Source organism: Eurypyga helias, unplaced genomic scaffold, assembly GCF_000690775.1.
Source record: "Eurypyga helias isolate BGI_N326 unplaced genomic scaffold, ASM69077v1 scaffold7073, whole genome shotgun sequence".
In the NCBI taxonomy this organism is placed as follows: domain Eukaryota; kingdom Metazoa; phylum Chordata; class Aves; order Eurypygiformes; family Eurypygidae; genus Eurypyga; species Eurypyga helias.
This window is the reverse complement of record NW_010239200.1, coordinates 52918-70834: the sequence shown is the minus strand read 5'-3', so window position 1 is coordinate 70834 and position 17917 is coordinate 52918. Positions and strand designations below refer to the sequence as shown.

At 45.0% G+C, this 17917-nt stretch overlaps 1 protein-coding gene across 1 annotated transcript in view; it reads left to right on the top strand.

Moving 5' to 3' along the window:
- Positions 1-2504: 2504 nt before the first annotated feature.
- Positions 2505-17917, top strand: part of ENPP6 (ectonucleotide pyrophosphatase/phosphodiesterase 6) — a gene marked incomplete at its 5' end in the record, with an annotated part of 19353 nt that continues 3940 nt past the window's right edge. Inside the window, 5 exons of the mRNA XM_010148057.1 lie at positions 2505-2697; positions 9007-9118; positions 13508-13649; positions 14634-14813; positions 16934-17071. Of these exons, the coding sequence (XP_010146359.1) occupies positions 2505-2697; positions 9007-9118; positions 13508-13649; positions 14634-14813; positions 16934-17071 (765 nt within the window). The remainder of the gene's footprint in view (positions 2698-9006; positions 9119-13507; positions 13650-14633; positions 14814-16933; positions 17072-17917) is intronic.

The following is a 17917-nucleotide window of genomic DNA, read 5'->3' as shown; positions in this document are numbered from 1 at the left end:
TTGAATGCTGGCAAAAGTGCCTGGAGACATAGGAATGCGCTTTAGACAAAGCCAATGCTGTAAGTAGTGTCCGAGTAAGCTGTAGCACAGAGTCTTGCAAGTGCTTTTGCTGGTGGCTCTCTTGCAGGAGGATACAGCAGTTATCATATTCCTGGGAACTAGACCCTCTCTGTTTTCCTGTTTCTTGAGGAAGGGGTGCTTTTTACTACAGTTGCGGTGAGTTTAAATAACGACATCTGTATGCTGAAATTGCTTTTTGCACTGTTTCTCCTTTTGAAACTCTTAAGGTAACGTTTGATTACAATGGAGAGCTGCAGTGATGGAAACATCCATAAATTCAGCGTGTTATGGTGACTGGCTAACACCACTTTGCTATGTAGATAATCATTAAAAAGGAGATGACCAAAGGTCATTTTCTGGGGCTGGAGAAAATTAAGTTACGACAGGGGATGTTAAGAGCTGGGGTTGTACGGGTACCCCAAGAGACATTTCAGAAGTGACTTTAAATCTGTGTGCAAATGTCTTGGGGGGGTAGGGCAGAAATGCCAGCTATTGCAGGGCTTTTTAATCTAGCGAGCAAGGCACAGAACAGCCATGGTGGAAGATTAACAAAGTTCAAAAATAAAATTAGAGACCAGGCATACTTTTTGAGCAGTGTTTACTGATGATAAATGCGCTCATCTGATGTTCTCTTCTGGCCCTGTGAACCAGGGATGTCTGCAGTGAAAATTGATGCCTTACAGTCTTCTAGGCCTCTTTTAAATTTTAATATAAAAAGGGAGTTGGAGTCCATAGAAGGAAGAACTTGTCTGACTTCGAGATCTGAACAATACTGTATTAGTGCACACAGTTAATTAAACTTCCCAACAACGCTACAGAGGAAAATCTCCATTCTGTTCCTCAGAGAGGTGGGCAAACTGACAGCAGACCTTAAATCCTCTAGGGAGCTCTCAGCAGCAGCAGCTAGAGCTCGTTGTTTCTACCTGAAGACTAGTTATACATCATACAGACACATGACCTAACAGGTTCCGCACCCGCCTGCAGGCTTCCCGGGCTGTCGCCGGCTGCCTGCCTGCCGCTCAGTAGGTTGCTATGTACGGGGGAGTATGTGGACTTCAAGAAGCTGAAGGAAGGAAGTTGTCCTCTAAGTAGGAAGGCTGCGTTTTTGAGAATAGGGACTGCCACAAACCGGGACTGCGTTTCTCTGCTGGGGGGGGGAGGAAATGTTTTGCATAATTGAAATAGTTTGTAGTAGGGAAGGAGAGTTCAAAATCCACTTCAAGGTCACGTGTACCCAAAATATGCAGAGTCCTCCGCTCAAAATGATGCCTTTTTAAAACAAGTGTACTGAGGTTATTTCAGTCCTGATCACCATGCTCAGTCTCTCGATAATCTAACCCTGTTATCTGGATCCTTGCAATGTCGTGACTCACCAGCTAATGATGACCGTGTCACACGCGTTCATCAGTCGTTGCTTTTTATGATACGGAAATTGTGAACTCCCAGTACAACTTAATCTTCAACATGTCTCTTCCCATTTTTGTTAATTCACCTGCAGATTAACTCTTAAAATACAGTATCTTCTCTTCTGACAATGTCAAGTTGTTTCTTGCAATAGAAAGTTGCCCAAGGTGCAGTAAAAGGCCTGGAAGTGTCTGATGAAATGGTTGCTGTCCCCCCAACCAAGAACAAAGTGTGTTCGTTACAAAAAAAAGATGGCAATAATGGAAAATTAAAATAATATATATAAAGGTTCTAGCCTAGTTTTAGCTTGTTTGCAGAAAAACAATGGGCCCTGTGGATAAAGGAGAGGGGAAATGCGAGTTTCCCAAACTTTATTCTATGTTTCCAGATCGTGCTCTTGTCCCTTCCCGTTTAGTGTCTGCTTCCCGCAGCCCTGTGCTGCGGGTAGCTTGAAACGGCCTCTGGCTTGGCACACGTTGCGTGAGTAGGAGCCAGACGTCAGCCCAACACGTGGCGCCTGCACGGGCTGCTGCTGCCGCGGTGTGTGTTTATGGACTGGGCACGGCCTGTGGAGCAGGCCAAGGGGTGCAGGATTTGGTTCTTCTGGCCTTAGCTGTCTGAAAGTTGGCTGTCTCCAGTGAAGCTGGTGAGGAGTTGTTTCTCTACAGTTAATAGAGAGCAGTGTGCACCTCGAGAGGATAACTCTTCCCAGATACCTTAGATGCTTATCTTAGGATGGCATGAATTGCTTTCTAGAGCTGCCTCTTCTCCACTGACTGTAAAGGGAGCAAAGGATGGTTGACCCAAGCTTCAGCAGCTAACTTTAGGTGGCTGAACTGGGGGATATAGACTGCTACCTGGAGGACCTCAATAAAAAGTAAGAGTCAAGATCGTATGAGCAGTTGCAAGGTAAGGGGTCCCCGAGATCCAATATGAGCTTCACAGCTGATTTGCTGGATGAGCTGGTGGCAGCAGTGGTGGTACTGGTGGCATCCTTCTGCTGGAGAACACCAATCTGACTGTGCTCTTTTTTTTTTTATTCCATCTCTGAAGGTCGGCATTGTGAGGTCCATCAGATGATTGGAAACTACATGTGGGACCAAAAGACAAATCTATCTTTTGATATTGGTGTGAATAAAGAAAGCCTGCTGCCTCTATGGTGGGATGGATCCGAGCCTTTGTGGGTCACTATGATGAAACAGAAGAAGAACGTTTTCATGTACTACTGGCCAGGTTAGTATGTCAAATATTGCTAGCATCTTAACAGTGCACCTTCACATCTAAGCACTCCATACGCTGTAGGATGGCTCTTCAATATGCTGAAATACAAACAAGAACGATGTATATTTTACTGATCCACATAGAAACGAATTCTCTTTTCTTAGGCCATGACAATTTACATAGGTATAGAAAAAAGAAGACTGAAGTCTCACTGGAGGTAGCTTTCCACCAAATGTACCCTCAAGGGGCATGCTGGCTTGCAGAGCACCCCCTTCTCCACCAACTGCTTGCTTCTTCTACCTACCTGTGGCTTCTGCTGTGCCAAATGGTTGCTCCATGAATGGTTCATGGAGCAACGCTTTAGACCATGTCACTGATCAAAGTTAAACAGTAACCATCCTCTCCCACTGCTCATTTGGTTTTAACCTGGAAATCAGTAGCTGAGAGTTGAAGATGATCTGTTCTGTGGGCACAGCAAAATCCAGCTGAAAGCAAAGCATCCTTTGGTGAGCTGGAGTGAGGACTCTTGTCCTCATTCATCATTAACTCAGCTGAGGTCCCAGTTGCTCTGAGCCTGAGCCATTCATTTGGAGGGACTTGGCCTTTCCATTCCTTGTCTGTTGGGTGTTGGACGACTGAAATCACTAGAGATATATAAAAACAAGTCCTTTAACAAATAGGAGTATGCCCTTAGGCTGTCCATTTAGGGACCCACGTGGAAATAAGTGTTCCAGCTATGCAGCCAGACCAAATCCCTTGCAAGGTACCCGGCTTCTCAACTTCTTTTAACTCTGCTACCTATGCAGTATGCAAATATCCTCATATGTGCAACTGCAGGCTGGAGGACCACATGTTGGAAGAGCTGTACCGAATGCAGCCAGTGCTAGTGGGTAGGGCAGCGGCATCTGACTCACGCCGTGGGCGCTCTTCCCATGCGATGTGGCTAATGGCATCCCAGAAAAAAGGCCTCAGTTCTCAGGGAAGGGAAGAAAGAGTGAACCAAGATGAAAAACACTGGAAAGCCATCCAGAGTGTTCCTACAGTACTGAAGAGCGAAAAGATCTGAGGGTGACAGTATTGCCCCATGGACTCAAAGGCAGTCTGAGGGACTGGAATTGCAGAGTAGCTTCCCATGCGATGTGGCTAATGGCATCCCAGAAAAAAGGCCTCAGTTCTCAGGGAAGGGAAGAAAGAGTGAACCAAGATGAAAAACACTGGAAAGCCATCCAGAGTGTTCCTACAGTACTGAAGAGCGAAAAGATCTGAGGGTGACAGTATTGCCCCATGGACTCAAAGGCAGTCTGAGGGACTGGAATTGCAGAGTAGATATAACAGTTTGGAGCAGCACACCAAAAAAAAGCTGCTTCTTACTGGAGAGTACCCAAGTGACCTCACAGCAATGCAAACAGTAGGATATAGAAATTACACACAAATGTAGAAATTCTTCTAAAGGTTTACAAAAAGATCTGTTTCTGTAGACTATTGATTTTGTACTAATAATTATGTACTGAATAGATGGAACAGTCTACAGAGGGCTACTGAAATCCAAAGGGACAGTATCACTTTCCGTTAAATGCCTTCGGACTTCGCCTAGCTCCTTCATGTTGCCCTTTGAGCAGTGCCTCCCAGGGCAAAGACGTGTGAGGTGTGTATGTACGTGTCCCTGTATGCACGTATGCACCCTTTGCGCTTACCCATCTACCATTTCCAGTGGAAAACTGCAAAGAACAGCAGAGCCTCTTTTTTTCCAGTGCCGAGTATGTGTACTGGCTCTCTTACCACACAGCGGGGGGATTTGTGCCCGGCTGATGCCAGTGGGAGTTTTTGCATAGGTCCGTAATTTAGCTGTGGATTGTGACGTGTACATCCGTCTGTCATCAGTTATTTATCTGTGACTGACGACCTTTGGCAAAGTCATCAGTGCCTCAGTTCAGCCAATTCTTAAGCACATGCTTTATATTTAAGGGTGTTCACAGTCTCAAAGGACACATTGGCCATACAGGGTCAGGCACAGGGCAGGAGGCAGGGTCAAACGTGGAACTATTGAACTAAAACACAGGGCAGCCACGCCACAGTGGGAGTCCAGGTGTAACTGGAATAAATAGAAGTCACCCCAAAAGCAATAGTATATATTTATTATGTTCTCCCCATATGATTTTTTGGAACTGTTTTCTGGTTCCATAGGATGGATGTAATCTTTTTTTCTAGATTTATTATTTTAAAGCTTTAATTCTTTAAAAGACATTTGACTGGGGAGCATTGCCAAGCCACGAAAAGAAAAAATAAGGGTTTAATAACCAGTGGGAGTGGAGGTCCCACAGACATTCGCACTATGATCTGCTATTAGTGATTAACTTTCCAGCCTGAGGATATACTGCTGCTTAGCAATGGATCTTGTAAATCTGATAAAGATCCAAACAGGAAAAGTTTGGGAAACTGTTAATACGAAGAGCAATGTACAGCCAAATTCATCACACTTTGTTCTGGAAGGTGCTGTTTTCTCTCTAGGGAGTGGCGAAGACAAATGAGACCCATCAAATGTGGGAGAAACACGTTGCGAGTGCCAGGGAGCTGATTCCTTGGGTTAACTTACACCATTTCTGCCATTTCCTCCTCAGAGCCAGTTCCAAGCTTCCTAAAGTCTGAGCCCAAAATCTGCTGCTCTTCCCTATATTCCTCTCTCATGCGTATTCAGTGTTTAAAGGAAGAAAAACCAGACCCAAGCGGACAGGGACGCAGAGCAGGAGGGCTGCTGGATGCCAACACCCGTCCATCACAGCTTTTCTGTGAGTCCAGCATAAACATGGCAAAGGCAACTCCTGAGCAGAATCCATCTGAGCTCTCCTGCCTCTAGCAGCGGAGGAGCCAAAATACCACTGTGCCAGGGGTCCCAGTGCCAAAACGTTAAGCACTTGGCCTGCAGGGACGTTTTTCTCCTTTCTTCACAGCATTTATTTGGCAGTTTCTGCTCTTCCAGGCATTCCTGGGGAAACAGTCATGTATCCCCTGACCGTTTGCAAGTAAAACTCAACAGCTAAGGCCACACTTGGGGTGAAATGCACAGCCTCGTGCCCAGGTTGCCTCTCTGAAGCACCGCTGCTCCCGAGGATGGAGAAGCCCCAGGGGAGTGTGAGAGCATCCCGGCAGTACCACCAAAGTCAAAGCTTTATATCGCTCCCCACGCTCATCCTGTGTTTTTCAGCAGCCTATGCAACTGCTTCAGTTGCAGTGCAGTGACATCTCTTCTCAACACTGAAATGAGACAAAGGGGTAAAAAAAGACTCTAAACCCAACCTTTCACCATTTAAACACAACATTTACCAGACCGTGGAGCTAGTCTGGAAAGTTTTCAAAACTTTCTGTTATGACGTGAAGTGTCCAGCTGCTAAATCAGTGTTTAGAAATGCAATTTAAAGCTGGCAGAGGTTCAGCTCGGCGTGTCAGATTCGTAAAGAGGAGTCTATATATCACTGCAAAAGCAGTCCTTATTCCTGCTCCAGTAGTTCATGCTTTTATGTCATTTTTTGTCATACAAAACTGTGCAGAAAGGTATCTAACATTACATCTTAGTAAATGCCACTCATCTATTTGTAGTTTAACCAAGAAAAACTTAACGTTCCCTTTGTCTGGCTTGCAGTCTTTTTAAATATCCTATCCCATAATATTTAAATAAGAAAGTTTACCATCCGTCCTGGTCTCTACCAAAATGAAATTTAAATATTAAAGGGTCTTCATGACCAGCATGTTGGAATTGTAACAAGCCTTAACGTCAAAAATCCAGTTTTAAGTTCTGTTCATCACAGAAGCTAAAAAAGGAAGCTCTTGTTATCTAAGCAGCCTGAATATTCAGTCTTCCTGCCAATGAACTTCACACTTGAAGATCAGTATTTAGTGGCCAGAATGATTTCTAATTGTTGGTGCCTCTGTAGTCTTTTGCGTCGTGCTCATCACTTGACAGTCTAGAATTAGCAAAGGTATCTGAGCAACTGAAATATCCCAGATCCCCAAGATGTTAATGCTTCCGGTTGTAATTATCTCGTGAATAATTCTGAGGAATGATATCTGAGAAAATTATAACCTGATGTCAGTATCTGAAGAGGAAAAAAGAGGCTAAAGCATCATATTAGTCATTGCCTGTGAGCAGTCATCCACATGAACTGAAATACTGAGCATTTCCAACACGTTCCCAAACGCATCCTTAACTTCTTGCCTGGCTTTGGAGCCAGTCTTTTCCCAGACTCAAGTGTCAGAGGAGAAGTTGTCTCTGACATTCCAGTTCAGTCTTGGAATAAAGTCAACGGAGGATTCCTGCGTCACCTCTAGCATCTGAGGCAGCTGAAACCCTTTGTTTTGCTGATAGTAGCACCCAGGACATCGTACAAACGACTGAAGCTGCATGCTGGTGAGGGCTCTGGCCTCCTGGAGATGACTTCAGGTCATTCATGGAATACAGTTCTTTGAAGATTAGGTCTCTGTCTGTGTTGCACAGTGTAATTTCTCAAAGGCGCTGGGTGCAGATGTATAGTTGTTTTACTGTGGGACCGTATGGAGAGACAGTTCTTGTCAAGTAAGCTGCAGGCTGTTCATCCCGGTTGCAGATTAGGTTTGTGGTGGAGAGAGAAACACTAAAGCATCTCCATGCAGAGAGGGGAGGATTAAGTCATATAAATTTTGGGGCAACAGGAGAAGAATGAAAAGTGAGCACCATCGTGCACTCCCACAATTTTTATAAAAACAAATATTACATAGAGGTTCAAAATTACATAGATGTGTTTTTACAGGAAAGTAAATCAGTTGACTACATTTTCTGTGTATTATTCCAAATAATTAGTTCTTACAAACAATTTATCATGCTAGATGGGGTCCCTTGAAACACACAAAGAATGTGGAGACCTGAGAGCTGCTACCATGGACCGCTGGGTGAAGAGACCGAATCTGTCATGCGTACTAGGGCTCTTGAACAGAAAGGGTAACCTCCATCAAGCCTTCTGCAAATCACTGAAGGGTTTTTTTAAATTGCCTAAGCTTAAATATTGAAGTTTTTCTAACCTGTCACGGTACTCCCGAGAAGTCACGATGAGAAGTCTCATAGCCTGACTTCTCACGATGAGAAGTCTCATAGCCAGCTCAGCCTGCAAGCGGTGTGCTGTTCCCAGTGTCCCCGTATTGCACCTCAGCGGTGTGGACTCACTCAGGCTGAGATGGAAGATACCGACAAATTCTCTTTACTGCCTGTCCCAGGAAGCAAACCACTGTAAATCACCCCTGATTTACAAGCAGCTCTGCTTGCTCTAGTGCCCTCTCCGCACTTACACCTCCTGCACCACCTTCTTCCCCCGCAAGCAATGAGTCAACTTAAGACAGTACTTAATGCCTATTCCTTTCATCCCAAAGGAGAAGCAAAGTGACCCAAATATAGGCAGATTCAGGCTATGGCTTAGACTTGCCTTTATTACCTGACCATATTGCTCTACACGGAGGCCATTTTGCAAAATTTCTTTTTTTTGTTTTTCTTGTGCCCCAGGAACACACCAGAAAATGCCTAACTGTGATGGGAGGACTCTGGGGTTCTTGCAAATAATTTGCATGAATCTAGTGTTTCTGAAAGCACAGTTCTTTAAAATATTAATGTTATTCAGCAGCATAGTAACCGGAGAGAGAAAGGGCAAAAAAACCCACAAAAACATGTTTTTGAGTTTTCAGGGCCGTGTTCTCCTGTAGGATTTCTTGCCATAAATTTTTGGGCCATAAAACGGGATGTATTTTGCAAGGAAGGCTGCAAGTTACCAAGAGAGTTAATTGGTTTATACTGTTTTAATAAGACCTCCTGGGAAATAGATTTAATAGTGGAGTGCCAGTATCACATAATAAAATGCAGTTTATAGAGGATATTACGACGTATATTTCCAGCGTGTCTAACTGGAAAATATTTGCTGAACTTTCAGGGAACAATATCTAAATCTATTATGTTGGAAGCCTGGAAATGAGGCTATGTGGCCGCAGTCGTTAAAATGAAAACAAGCTAGCGATTTAGGTGGAAAAACCATCTGCCACAAGGGAATCGGGAGTTTTATTGTGGGAAGGTCATGCAGAGACCTTCCTTTTACTGAGGGAAATAAAAGGATCGAATATATGGTTTGCTACGAGCCCTCATCAAACCAACCTCTCTCCCCTTTTCCTTTCCCAACCACAAGGTTTCCTGCAGGGAAGGTGTAAGGTAAGTAATGTCACAGGGAATTTACAAACGTGGACTCGGACCTCATGGTGTGGGGGCTGTGATCACGGTGAAACAGCGGCCCTTACCACATTCTTTGTTTGTAGGTTGTGAGGTCGAAATCCTTGGAGTCAGGCCAAGTTATTGCCGCGAGTACTTCAGTGTCCCAACAGACAAAAACTTTGCGGATGCCATCAGGGATGCTCTCGAGGCTTTGCGGTAAGTCACCAAGCTTCTGCGGCGTGGGGTTTCCTCTCTCAAGGATGAGTATTTGGGTTTACCATCAGCTTTGCTGTAGGGCGATTTTTGGGATTGGATCCCACGTAGGAAGGTGGAGCCTGAGACTAGTTTACAATGCAGTCATAGAAACATGACCATTACAGAAATAGGCTCTTACATTAAGATTGGAGGGAAAGGTGTGCTCCTCTTTTCATGTGTAGGTTACAACACAGAGGAGACATTCTGACTTACTGTTTTTAATTTGCTCTTTCAAACAACTTCAAGATCTGTGAGTATCTGTCTGCTGCAAGGGCAGACTTTCAAATGCTTTGATTTAGAGACAGAGGTCCTGGGAACTAGGAAATTCAGAAATTCTCCTTCAGTCACTTGTTCACAAGACCAATGCTTTGGCTCCTTCTGCACTTTAGAACATCTCAGGCACAGTGATTTTGGAGCTGGCATTCCAAATATGGGAATGGAATGGAATAGAATAGAATATTCAGTTGGAAGAGACCTCTAATAGTCTTATGGTCCAACAAATGGGAATATAACCAGCTCCTAGGAAAAATGTATGCTCCATCCCCAGCTTTCCATTCCACCATCTCTCATCCAGATGTTAACAAAGGACAGTTCCATGTACCTTGTAAAATCAGGGAAGATTGCACCGCCATGTGCAGAGCCAATGCCTTACCTTAGCTATTACTAAGCTTCCTCTTTCAAAACCTTGTGGCTTCCATGATTTATCCAATCCTAGGATGCACTTCTAATTTGCTACTTGCCGACTGCCATAGAAATTTGAATCTGAAGAGTTTCATGCTCAAATGCTGAGTGTTGCTTGTCCTTGACATGAAGGCTCCAGACCGATGGGAGTGCGGCTGGATGAGATGCTGCTCCCAGCTGCACGCCGGGTGCTGCTGCACAGATGCTCACAGATCACAGTGTCGTTTACAGCATGGGGCTTAGGGGGAAGCTCTTTCCAAACATGCGAGACGTTTGATCCTGAGAAGATTTAGCTTATATTTTATGAAAGTTATCCGCATGTGACATGAGGAGGCCATACATGCCGTAGGAGGCTTTCTAGGGCTTCTGCAACACTTCTAATTCAGTAAATAAAGAAGGGAATGGTAAACTGAATACAAACACCAGCTCTGACTTCTGGTGGAAAGCCAGAATTAACATGGAGAGCTTTCTGATTGAGTATCATTTGGGGATGGGTGATATCTTGAAGCTTCCTGTCTGGTTGCTATGAAGCAAGGTGCATAAAGCTGCTCAGGATGGGTTGCAGCTTTGTCGTTGTGAACGTGATTAAAAGAGAGGCACAAACTGTTGAAAGCTCCAGCCCTTCAAGCTGCCCTTTAAGGTAGCTGGAGCCCAGTGAAAACATTTAAATAGCTAATTCACCCCGAGTCACAAGGGTGGTGCTTGCTGTTGCTTTTGGTGGAGAAGAAGAAAAGGGCAGGGACACAAGAGGGTCGGTGGGGCAGCTCGCTGGAGGTGGAAGCTGGCAGTTTCAAGAAAAGAGCAAATGCCTGCCACCACGATGTCTGCAGTGACCAGCCTTCTGAAGAGCCCAAATCCTACAGATCCTGCTGGAGCTGCGGGAGGTCCAGTCTCTGGTGTCCATTTACTCACCATCCCCTCTTGAATTTCTGTCTGGGTTCCTTTCCTTTAAACTAAGTGTCACGTCTGCAGCAGGGCAGGAAACAGGAAAAGGGAACGATCGTCGATAAAATGAAGAATAAATTGTGGGTGTAAATACTGCAGGGACTTCCAGTAAGAAAGAGGGGTAGAGAATGAACAAAGAAAACAGGTAAGGTTTCCTTATCTTGTCTCTCACTTATTTCTCCCATCATTCGTTCTTTCGTCCTTTAAAATTCAGCAAGCAATTTTCAGTGCCGCTGCGCCAGCCCATAAGAAGTAAAGTCTCTGAAATGCCTCTGTTGTAGGTGTATTCATTTAGCAGGAGTTGGCATCTCTGGGTAGAAGAGTCTTCAGCTGCGTTTTATTGTCATCCCCATCTTTTGCAAGAGCTTCTGACTCCTGATGCTGCTCAGAGGCTGGCAAATCCAGCATGTTGCCTTTCCACACCCCACCTAATAGAAAAAGCCCATTAGGCTGAGGCTGGTGCTGGCTTTATGCGGGAAAACAGCCTGTGGCAAGGGCAGTCTGTTGCCTGGAGCAGTGCCTTGTTCAGCTGTCCTAATGGCAGGTAATAGTAGTTAATGAACTGCACTTACGCTCCCGTCATTAGCAAACCTCACAGGGACTTCAGGGTGGAGAGAGTAAGCCTTTTATCGTGGCATGGTGGCCTAGGGGTTAACTTGAGTTTGGGCACTGGAATGTCCTGACCCATCCTAACTTCACCGGGGTCAAAGGGAGTTTTATCAATGCCCTCTGCAAGGGCAGGAGTGCCTATCTCATCAGGGAGCCCCTGAGCTCCTCTCGCAACCAAAGGAAACCATTCTTCAGGAATATCCTCCAGTCTCTTCAAACAGGTGCTTTGAGACCATTATTTAGAACAAAAATATTAAAAATCAAGTCAAGCGCCTTTTACTTTTTGGCAAGTAAAACTAAAACCTCCTTTATGTCTTTTCCACAACTAAAATTTAAGGGCTGTTGTAACCCACCTACCTTCCTGAAATTTGCTTGGTACTTGCAAAGCACGTTGGTAAAATATAAAACTCTTTTTGGTACTGCCATCGATGCCATCCAGCTTTCTTCAGCAAGCTTTCCTTAGCCATTTCTTTTGGAAATTACTAGTGGTCTGAGAGGACAGGACACAGCTAAAAAGACAGATTAGTTCTCCCATGCAAGCCATGATCAGCAATGCCTACTTTTCTTAAGAAAACAGGCAAAAAACGGAAACAAAATCAAACTCAGTCTTACAAGCTCTGGATGTGCTCTACCCAATCCTGAAAATTCCTAAGCATGCCATGTAACTGGAGCTTCTTCCATTGAAGTCATCTGCAAAGCTGAACGTTCATCCTCACAGCACTGAGCCCTCACTGAGAAATCTCACCTCAGCCTAAGTAAGACCACTGGTTTTATGTAATAAATCTCTTTCTTAGCTCCTGTCTTGATCAAAATGATCATTTAGTTACGGGTAAGAAGACACAAAGCAGTCTCAGCGGCTAATTAATACAGGCACTGTGGCAGAAGAAGAGTGTTTCAGTAGGTTGAACGAGTGCGTATGTGATATAGGAATTACAGGGTTAAATTTTAGAAATTAATTCATACCTAATATGGATGGAAAGTAATGCTTAAAATGAAATTATGTGGAGGGAAGGGCTGCTTCATTTTAATGATTTTAAAATCGTGAAGAGTGAGAAAGAACACAGTTCTGCAGGGCCAGTAGTGGAGAAATTCCCACCTCGGCGGGGACCTTCCGCTTCCTACAGGACTGCTTCTCCGAAGCCTTCAGCAAACTTACAGATGCAAATGACTGACCCGAAGTCATTCATTCAGTCCCTCACCTCTGATTTCTTCTCTTCTGTCTCACTCATTACACCAACTACTTGGGTGTCTTTAGTCAGAGAAGCTGGACCTGTCAGGACATCACACGAAGTCTTTCTGTAGGGACCTTGATCTGGATGAGGGGGTGTGTTATGGACAGCACACCATGTCATATATTAAGTACAGTAGAAAAAGGCTGGGTTTGAACTTCACGAGCATAGATTTGTGATTTTACCCACACAGCTGCTCTTGGGGGGCTTCACAGTGAACTGTAAATTGGTCACAGTGATGTAATTAAGCACTTACGTATGCACAATCCCCACTAATTAGGCTGAGGGCATTCAGTGCAGAAACGTGTGATCGGCTAAGCTTGTGCAACTCTGAGATTACCTTAGTTTTCCGTTGGTCATATTCCTGAATAGAAACTCCCATCTAAAAAATCTCACCCGGATTCATACCACTTGAGTTTTGCAGGGTCATGGAGGAGCCTTGTCCTGAGCTGACCTCGGTGCTTTGGGAGACCTCACACAGGAGAAAGCCAGAAGGGCCAAACCTTAATTAAAGCATGTTTAGCTGGTAATTCCCACAGTCCTTTTCCATAAGGGCATTCAGCACAGAAATCAGTATTTCTCTGGCTCTTTCTTTGTCAAAAAGCTGCGTTCCTAATTTGAAGACACAGCCGAGGGCTGCCGGGCCGGGCTGTTTGCGCATGGCAGTCTCTGCCTGGCACCTCGGATGGGGCTCTCCGGCAGATCCCGGTGCTCTGGGCGCGAGGGGCAAGCCCAGCCATGCGACAGCAGGTAGGGAGGGACAGGCTGGGATCAGAAAACGTTCCTCAGGGGTTTTGTGTCTACGTGCCGCTTAGGAAACTAATGCTGGCAGCCGGGAGGGGAAGGCGCCTGGGCAGTCACTCCTTCCCCTCCTTCCCACCTCCAGCAACGGCAGCGCCGACATGGGCGCCGTGTACTACGAGCGCGTCGACGTGGAAGGCCACCACTACGGCCCTTCGTCCCAGCAGCGCAAGAGCGCCGTGAGGGAGGTGGACAAAGCCTTGAGCAACATGATCGCGCAGATCAAGGTGAGTGGCATCCGAGGACCCAGCTACCCGGTGTGTCTGGGAGAGGCTTTCAAAGCTGCTCTTTGTGGCATTGCCAAAAGCCTTTTCAGTGCCTGTTAACGGGGTACGTTGGCTGTAAACTTTTATTTCCCGAGAAACAGAGGCTGTCAAGATCACGTGGAAGTCCAGGCACCATCGCCCTGATTTTTATTTTCAGCAGTGGTTAGTGGCTTATTACACCGATAGCCCCGGGAGGCCATAAACCATCTAGGTGTTGCTCGGCTTGTAACTTGTCTTGCCGGCCGGGACGTATAGTGGGCGAATGAATCGAAAGCGCTCGCTTCCTAATGTCTGTGAAATGAGACAATTAACTTTTACAGGGGTTTTTATGGCACCGCTCAGAACTCTGTACTTTAAACTGTGTTTTAAACCCCATGATTTTGTAGTGAGAAAAGGAGGATGCCAAGCTTTGGGGTAAACGTCAGTTCTGTGAATATTTCTGACAATGATAAATGCACGTTTGGGTTTTTCGTGTGTTTCGGTGAGGAGAGGAGAATGTATTTCCGATTTCATTAAATTATAAAAGCTGTAATGGCAAGTGCTTGGGAGGGGAAGAGAGAAGCACCCCTGCCGCAGGTGGTACCACCACGAAGTTGCTCTTCCCCAGCTGTCTTGGCCTACAGATGAAGAAGAGTTGGATAAAATCCTAAAACCAACTGGGACAATCAGTTTGGGGGACTGGGATGTAGCATCTGGTTGTTTAGCAGGGGGGTGGATTTAATTTGGAAAATCTGTCTTTGTCACTGACCTCTCAGACTCTTCTGGGTCAGGGTGGACACCAGCCATGACGGGTGATGGTAAAGCCCGCTGCAGGGCATCTGCAGCCATGCTCCTCCTGGGCAGCTTCCATGAAATCAGTGGAGGCCAAATGGGGGTTAAAATGTGACAGCAGACAAAGGGAAAGTCTTTCCCAGCCATAACAGCTGCCGTGCACTTGCTTCACAGAGCATGGGCCTTCAGCACGATGTCAACGTCCTCCTCTTCTCCGATCACGGGATGACAGACATCTCTTGGGCGGACAAAGTGATTGAGCTGAAAAACTATATCAATATGAGTGACACCATACAGATGAAGGACCGGGGTCCCGTTGTGAGCCTCTGGCCAGCTCCAGGGAAGCATGCAGAGGTAAGGACATCCTCATATTTATTTGGGTTCTATGGGGTTTATGACAATTGTGTCATATTTGCTTGTGACGTCCCAATCCCTCTCAGAGAGATGTGTGTAAAAATCAGCCTGAGGCTCTTGCCAGGAGTCAGACTTGGATCCTGTGACGCTCCTGTGATGATGGTTTCTGAAGGAATGTCACACCAGGCAAATTAATACGCATGATCTTTGACCCTTATCTGGCACAGATACGTGCTTTCAGACCCCACCACTGCGTGCTTCTGATAAATAGCCAGAAGATTTCAGCTCAAAATCCATTTTTAGGATTTTACACATATTTTTCAGTTTAATGACACTCTAGCTGGGATTTTCAGATGATCTGGAGGAGGTCAGGCATTCTTATTCCAGTAAACTCCCATAGAGTTTGAGGAATTAACTCCATTAGACCAGCATTAACAAAAAATAAATAAATTAAGCCCCCCAACAATATTCTTCTTTGAACAATTTCGATGAATAAGCATGTTGGATTGAATCAACCATAAAAGCCCAAGACTAGAACTGTAGGATTTTGAGGGGCAAAGTAAAACAATGCAAGAAAAAAAATTGGAAACCACTTGAAAAGAATGAAAATGCAGCATCTGTAACTAATAGACTAGTACATCACAGCTGAACCAGAAACCAGCGGTTGAGAAGTCATTATTGCTGTCCTCAGAACACAGATGAGTGGATATACAAAATGGGCGATCTGCACTCCACGTGAATTACTTCGTTGTTCGTGCAGGGGATCAGAGCATCCATAGGTGCTCCCCTCAGCTGTAACTCAGAGATTCCTGTTGTTGTAGGCCAGGTCTGCAAAGAAAGGCAAGTGTAACTTGCACCTTCACACAGACATGGGGGTTTCATCCCATGAAGCCCTTAAAAACACGCTTTGCTCTCATTAAACAGCCTGATATCCCTGAGGAGACTGAAATACAATGCCTTGCACCATGGTTTCATTTTCTCCCTTCATTTCTTTTTAGGACTTCTTGCTGGGGTGCTGCTTTTTTAAGTGAAATAAAGTTGATTTTCTGTTTCCCCATAGCCAGATTCCTCTGTTCTTAGTTCACTGTGAAGAGACATGTTCAGGAATTAGATTGTATCATAACATAGTGGTATCACATTTAAGAGTTAGCCCATTTTGAAGCACCAGAAGCACTGGTGAGACCCCAGAACCACTCTCTAGTCCAGGTCATGGTGGGAGCGTCGGGCTGAGTCTTACAGTCACACCCTGGTGCCGTCCTTCTGGTGAATCTCTTGCACGTGTATACACACACCACACATGCAGGGGGACTTTGCTAAAAGGCTGGTGAAGGACCTTTCATTCTTTGCAGAATAGAGCTCTTTATTCCTGAAGTTTATTTATATTTAAGCAAAAGGGTGATAAGAGCTCTGGGGACTCCAATAACTGCCTTCTCTATGGCATATGGACATCTTCTTTAGGTGTTTAAACATTTCTCTGAATAATTTGGGTTTTAAGCACATTTGTGTGATTATATTGTAGTCGGTACGATTAATATTAATAAACCACGTTGTGCGGCTTCAAAGCCACAGGCATTGGCTGGTTAATCTCACCGCATCCTTATGAAGCAGGTAACTATCAGTCCCTTTGACAGGGATGAACTGGTTAAGTGTAAGCAACACAGGTGAGGTGACCTTAATTGTTCCCTCGAGTGCCAAGAGGGGATTAGTGGCAGAGGCCAAAGGCAACGTCCCTTCTCTGTATCCAGTCCACGTGGTGCGTTGGAGCATCCTTCACCTCTTAGAGCGTGCTGTCTCCTGCGATGGTTTGGCCTGTCTCTGCAGGTTGATATACTCAGATGCGTACATTTGCGAGTGTGTGTGTGTTATGTATATATAACATATGCATTACTATGTGTTTATGATCAAGTTTTCAGAATCTCCCAAACCACATAAGCAGATTTTGCACAGCCATCATTTTTTAGACCGGCAAAGTCCCCGTTTGAACGTGCTGATGATGAGCCATTAAAGGGGATTAGCCTTTCATTTCACAAATTTCACAAATTCAGGTGTTTCCATGTACCCATAGGTGCAGGTATGCTCTTAACAGCCATATCGTGTCCTAACATTTGTTTTCTTTGCAGATACATCAGAAATTGAAAGCGGTGGAACACATGCAGGTTTACAACGTACAGGATATTCCAGACAGGTTTTTCTACAAAAAAGGAAAATTTGTGTCCCCTCTAACTCTCGTGGCCGATCAAGGATGGTTCATAGTAGAGGTAAAGTATAGAAGCAAAATACTTGGGCATTAAGGTGAAAAGGTGCATTATATGAAAACAGTAAGAAAAATGCACAATTCTGTGCTGGGCATTGAGTTAAAGTATGACATCATTTACCTGGGCTGACGACAACACTAACATCAAATATTGCTGTGTGCTTAAAAGAGCCTGAAGGCATGACAGCTGTGCTGAAGCCAGACAAAGTTAACTAGTTGTTTCTTTTGTCTGCATCATCATCAAGCAGAGGATTTTTTTTTAATTTCCTGGTCCTGTTGCTTTACTCCTTTTCCTTCTGCCCTGCATCTCAGACACAAGAAGTGTGTTTCCATTTCTAGATCTTACTATCCTTCCATTCAGCCATACTTCCTGGTGCCTTTTCCTTATGCCTGGCTTCCCACCCACCAGATTCTGTCCTAAAAATGCCCCTTTTCTCCCAAACCCTCCAGTCTCAAAAGGGTCAGGCTCTGAGTTTACTCCTCAGAGATTCTCAGGGCACACACTGCAATTCTGTTAAGCGGGGAATCGATTAGAGTTGCACATGAAGACATTTTTCGTGACAACTTATTTTATTACTATAAATTAGTGTTGTTGTTATTGTTATCATCATCATCATTATTATTATTTTGTACTTGTATGGCTGCTGAGCAGCTGCCCGTTACAGATGTTAACTGTGCTCCAGCACAGCTCGGAGGGTGAGGCAACTTAAATGCCTTGTAGGTAGGTAAACTGAGGAGCAGTACTAAGTGATTTGCCCAAGGCCACACAGTCAGCCAGTCGGCAAGCTGGTGACAGAACCACGGAATCCTGCGTTTTCCTCAGTGTCCCAGCACAGTCACTACCCCTCAC